This window comes from Elgaria multicarinata, chromosome 4, assembly GCF_023053635.1.
Source record: "Elgaria multicarinata webbii isolate HBS135686 ecotype San Diego chromosome 4, rElgMul1.1.pri, whole genome shotgun sequence".
Classification (NCBI taxonomy): Eukaryota; Metazoa; Chordata; class Lepidosauria; order Squamata; family Anguidae; genus Elgaria; species Elgaria multicarinata.
This window is the reverse complement of record NC_086174.1, coordinates 77033553-77039552: the sequence shown is the minus strand read 5'-3', so window position 1 is coordinate 77039552 and position 6000 is coordinate 77033553. Positions and strand designations below refer to the sequence as shown.

Sequence of the window (6000 nt, the reverse complement as noted above, 5' to 3'; positions counted from 1 at the left end):
GGTCATTTATTAAAAATACTGATCCCAATACAGATACCTGTGGGACCCCACTGATTAGATTACTCCATTGGCAGAATTTACCGTTTATACCTATTCTCTGCTTACTATTCTTTAACCAGCTACTGATCCATAAGGGGGCCTCTCCTCTTATTCCAGAACTGCTGAGTTTGGTGAGGGACTTTGTAAAAAGCTGTTCAGAACTCCCAAGTATACAGTGTCTAACTGGACTATGGCTGCACTGTTTCCAATGGTTCAGCAGCACTCATATCTCACAGTAGGACGGGCACCAATTAGAATTAAGTCCAAACTCGCCTCTCCTCTGGCCGGTTCCATGACCAACCATTTAGCACATCAAGAAATGTAGCCTCTTGGCCCCGTCTGCAATATACATTTATTCAGTCAATAAATTCAAAGTACACAGGGTTGCAATGACCTTTGCTATTCTCCCTTTAATCCAAAGTGCATGTGTGTGTGTGTGTGTATGGGATTACAGCAAAGCCTAGGGTGGCCATTATCTTGGGGCACTTATTCAACAAGACCCCCGAAATAGGATACTATATACTTTAACCAAGCGTTTGAAGTCAGGGTAGAACTGGTAGCCACTTCAAACATCACCTCGCCCTGCTCTTGGGTGTGAAAGGGGGATTGTAGCTTACTTCGATGAGCGTGAGAGCAAAAGAGACTGCGCGCGCGGGCGCTCACGTTTCCAAAAGTTTTGCTTGCCTCGGTCCCCCACCGCTGCAGGGTGGGGCTGCGCGTCGTAGCCCGGCCTCCCGAGGCGAGAGGCAGCCAGCGGCGGCGGCCAGCCCGGGACTCCAGCAGGCTCCCCGGAGGCGGTGGAACCAACTGAAAGCCCCGCGCGGGTCTCTCCCCTCCGGCTTGGGAATCGCCCGGCTGGGCGGGAACGAGGCGCAAGGCTGCCAAGGCGCCTTTCCGCGCCGTTCTGTGGCTTCGCCGCCCTCAGCAAGGCGCAGCAGCAGCAGCAGCAGCAGCTGCCGCTGCCGCCTCCCCCGCCTCACGAGTTGGGCTCGAAGTTCTGCAACGCGCGGCTTCTCCTCTTTGGGAACCCTTGAGGCGCGCCACTTCCCTCTTTCCTTGTTGAGCCTTACCCTCGAGCTCGAGAGGCACTCAGCAACGTCTCCAGCGTCGCGTGTGGAAGTGGTGGAAAAAACCTGAGGGGAGGGGGGGGATGGACCAGCGCTCGTGAGCTTTTCCACAAGCCTGTGAGCTAGAAAAGGACGCAGAGGAAGACGAAGGAGAAGAGCCGCGCCAGCCAGCCAGCCAGCAGGAGAGGATGGTGCCTCAAACCAAGTAATGCCAAGTTGCCAACATGTAAGTTACTCTTCGCAGCGCTTCTTTCTGCATTGGATGGGAACAAGCTATGTCCCCCCCCCCCGTCACCCCCGCTTTTTCGACTTCCACCCTTTCTAATGTCTCTGATGCTTTGCCAGCCGTTGGGAACCAAATAAACCGGTTTGGCTTTCGTCTACTTTCCTCGCACGGCATAGTAAGTCCAGACCGACAAGATCACCCCCACAACCCTCTTTCCTTAGTCAGTGATGGTAACTCTTTTCTGGGCAGAAAGGGAGGCAGGGCCAGAAGAATGGGAGTCGCCAGTTTCCTCAAGAGCAGGTAAGAGACTTCCCACAAGTCCCAAATGTCAAAATGTACCAGGATCATCATCATTTTCTTCTTCTTTTTCTTCTTTTAAAAAAGGGCAGTGACGGAGCAAGTGATGTCAATTTTATTGCTCGTGGATCAACTTATTGGAAGCAGGGATTAAAATAATAATAATAATAATAATAATAATAATAATAATAATAATAATAAATAATATTATTATTTCACCTTTAAATTAATAATGTTGTTTCCAGTACAAGTAATTACTTGTGTTTATTAAACTCCAGGGCTTTGTAGAGAAGCCATGGGAATTGTTGAAACATGCTCGCCTTTTTTGTTAGAATTTTGATCTATAATTTTACACTCCATACAGCTAAAACACATCTCTTTGGAGGCAAAGGTAAAATCCAAAATAGTTCTTTTATAAATCTGTTGCCGAGAATTCACTCCTGCTTTCACTCAACAAAGTGTATTCTCAGTAACAGATTTGTAAAAAAGAACTATTCCTAGCCAGAAAGGTGCCCTGCCAAAGAAAAAAAGAGGGCGGTTCCCAGAACAGAGGTATTCAACTCCTTGCACTTTCAACCTTTCCGTCTGTATGCCAGGTTGCCAAACTCTTTCTTTTTCTTGGAGAGAAATTGTCACAGCAATCAGACTTGGAAGATTATATATTGGTTCACTCTCCCAGTGGACAGACTTGCCCATTTGTATAGTACTTATTAAACTCAAGCACAGCGACCAAACAAGTTCATCTCCTTTGCTGGTAGGCTGATGCTTGCTAAATCTATCTACACTTGCAGTTTGATATGAAAGCAAGCATTTTGGGGCAGAGTAGATTTTTAAGGATCTATTTTGAGCAAGAAGGTGGGAAGAACAATGGATATCAGTTTCAATATGCTCCTGAATAAAATGTTTTTTGTTCCAGCTTGTGTTTAATGCCTATGATACCTGTCTTTGAGGCAGTAAACATCAGATAATATTTAAGGCATATTGTCCTATGAGTAATTGACAACAGGCTAGAAGCAGATTCCGCCCTCTTTGGGGCAAAAATCTAAGCAGATGAAGACAGAGATGGAAATGTTCACTTTTAATTAATACAAATGAAACATTACTTATTAATATTCTTTTGCCATCCTCCATCATATCAAATTTCAGGCAGTGCAATTAACGATTCTGATTCATTTACAAAGAAAGGCAATGACGTAGCTATATTTCTTTTATTAGTTATTACTATCCTGCTACTTTGGCAGCTCAAAGCTAAAACTTGATTGCTAGAAAATAATATAATTTTAAAACTGTAGTGTTAGTTCACCATTGCAAACAACTACAATGATACAAACTGTGGTACCATTATGATTATGCTTATTAATAATATAACGGTACTACAAACAAAGGGGAACAAAGGGGAACAAAGGTGGGACAGTGGTTTTGTTCAAAAGACACCTTAAACCACGGCTTTAACCATGGTTAAAAAGCCTTAAGCACCGTGGTTGAAGCTGTGGTTTAAGATATCTTCTGAACAGGGCCATAATGGAACAGATGGGATATGGATGGGGTTTATGGTAAAGTTGGTAAGGGGCACTTGGGAGAAGAGGTGGAGGGAAGGTTAACTTAGGAAGTTTCTGTCATGAGTTTTTGTTTTCACTCTTTCTATTAAAACATGAAAAATGTTTTTCCCCTTCTGACTTGGGGTTTTATTTTGAAATTGTACATTACCCTCCGTTTCTGGGGTAGGGTAAGAAAAAAAATCTAAGGCTGCAATCCTATGCACACTTATTGGAGAGCAAGCTCCACTGAATTGAGTGGGATTTTTTTCTGAGTAAACATACATGGTATAAGTATTACATTATAAGCAACCCATCAGTCTACTGAATGGTGGTGCAATAGATATTGCAGATAGAGGAAGAAGTGAGGAAATAACGACAGGGACACCAAGGCCATAGCTAGACCTAAGGTTTATCCCTGGATCGTCCAGGGGTCAAACCTGTTCATCTAGGTGACACACAGGGGATCCAGTGCTCAGGCAGGGGCGAACCCAGGATAAACCTTAGGTCTAGCTGTGGCCCAAGTGAACTTTCCTACTGCATAGAGCTGAACAAATTCCCTGGCTTTCCAGGGAGCTGGTGGTGATGAAACATGGGACAACAGCTAGAGCAAGGTTGGCAGTAAATTCAGAGTGAGTCTGATCGAACATAGGCTAGGGCCAATATGAAAGTCTACTTTGTGGTGGTAGTAAAAAAGTGTTTTCCTCCTCCACCATTATACCTGCACAGAGTCGCCAACCTAGTGGAGCTGTCTTGGGTGGTAAAGCCTATAACATTCTGGCTGTGAAAAGAAAATATAGACCACTTGATAGCTCATTGTGACCAATTTATGCATGGTTATTCATGCAGACTTGGATGCCATAGTTGATACAGTTCCAGTGGATATAACTTTGGCCTCTACTTATCCAGTTATAATGGATACATTTCAATTTGTATAGCCTGGGGATCTGAACAGGATCCTTGGAAAAGTGAGACCTATCGCATCTGTACTGGACTCTTGCTCTTCCTGGTTTATAAAAACAGCCAGGGTGGTGGGCAAAATGGATACGGTAGTGATGAATACCTCTTTATGACAAGGTGTGATTCTCTGTTGTCCAAAAGAGATGGTGGTGAGACCTGTTTTAAAAATAATTGCACTAATCATTTCTTTGGCAAGCTGCTGGAGTGTGTGGCTACTCATCTCCAGGGGTTTCTGGATGAGATGGATTGTCTTGATCCATTTTAATGTGGCTTCAGGCCTGGTTACAGGACAGAGACTGCTTTGGTTACCTTGGTGGACAATCTACACCCAGAACTGGTATTTCCCTTTAGGCTTTACTGAATCTTTCAGCAGCTTTTGATGCCATCAACCATGACATTCTTTTAAGGACTTTCTCTAGGATGGAATTTGGAGGCACTCTCCTATGGTGGCTCTGGTCCTTCTTGTGGGGCAATTTCAGAAGGTGATGCTGGACAGCCCTGTTTGATACCCTAGTTGTTGGCCTGTGGGATGTTGAATGCCAAACTGCCCAGCATGTTCGCAGTCAAACAAAGAAGTTGATCTCTTAGTAAATAGCCTTAATTATGCAAATCAGCCAGATTAACAGTACTATTGATTACAGACTTTCTCAGCCTTCAGCAACTGACTAGCCACTGTTTTTCTGGTTCCTTTATTTTTAAATTGAACAATTTTAATTTGCTTTATAAATCTTTCTTTTACTGTTTATACCTATGTTTACCGCTCTGGAATCTATGTTAAATAATTTAGTGGTATATAAATATTGTAAATAATAATAATAATAATAATAATAATAATAATAATAGCAGCACAATACTATATACACTATTTGAAGATCCCTTTGATGGATGCACTATTTCTATGAAAGTACCAGCCAGCAGTACAAAGCCTGAGTAGCTTTTTTAGTTCTGCCCACAGGGAGGGTCTTCCTCTATGGGCTGTTTTTGTTGGGCCAAACTTGTAGAACTTCCTGAAGTCCTTACTTCTCAAAGTTGCTTCTCCCTCTTCACTTGACATCTGATTCTGGTGTTGGTCACTCCTAACTCCTCCCTTCCTATAAGAACTTGTATTCCACACATGGGGAAGTTTCTGTTTGGCTTTGAACCAACTGATTAACTGACATCTGAACAGATTCCTCTCTTCAACTGTCTCCATGCTCTACCTTCTGAAACCTTGATAACTCCCCCACTGCTTCACCCTCTACCTCATTGGACTCTGAGTTGGTTCCCATGCCCTCCGAGATGTTTCTGCAGAGGTGCTGGCTCAGTCCTTACATGGTATCCTTCAGGGTTCCATCTTGTTCCCCATGCTATTTAACGTATACTTAAAACTCATGGGAGAGGTTTTGCAGAGTTTGGTGGGGGATTGGTGCCACCAGTATGCTGAAGACACCCAACATTATCTCTTCTTTTATCTAAATCCAAAGAATCTGTTCTAGTTCTGAATCAGTGCTTGATATTGATAGAGGATTGTATGCAGGTGAACCAACTAAAGATTAATCCATTCAAGACAGAGGTGGTCCTGGTTAGTTAAAAGGCAGATCAGGGAATAGAGATTCAACCTGTGCTGGATGGGATTACATTCCCCTTGAAGACACAGGTTTGCAGTTTCAGTGTATTCCTGGATTTAGCCTAGGTTTTGTTGATGGCCAGGAGTGTGTTTGCACAGCTGAAGTCAGTGCACCAACTATGTCCATTCCTCAAGATATTTGATTTGGCCACAGTGACACATGCTTCAGTTACATCCTGTTTGGACTGCTGTAACACGCACTATGTGGGGCTGCCTTTGAATAGTGTTTGGAAACTTCAGCTAGTCCAAAATTCTCTGGCCGTACTGTTG

General features: G+C 43.6%; 1 protein-coding gene across 1 annotated transcript in view; it reads left to right on the top strand.

Moving 5' to 3' along the window:
* The first annotated feature begins 1234 nt into the window (after positions 1–1234).
* The window catches only part of ADGRG6 (adhesion G protein-coupled receptor G6), a 120025-nt gene continuing 115259 nt past the window's right edge, over positions 1235–6000 (top strand). The window contains exon 1 of the mRNA XM_063124592.1: positions 1235–1332. Within this exon, the coding sequence (XP_062980662.1) occupies positions 1331–1332 (2 nt within the window). The 5' untranslated portion in view covers positions 1235–1330. The remainder of the gene's footprint in view (positions 1333–6000) is intronic.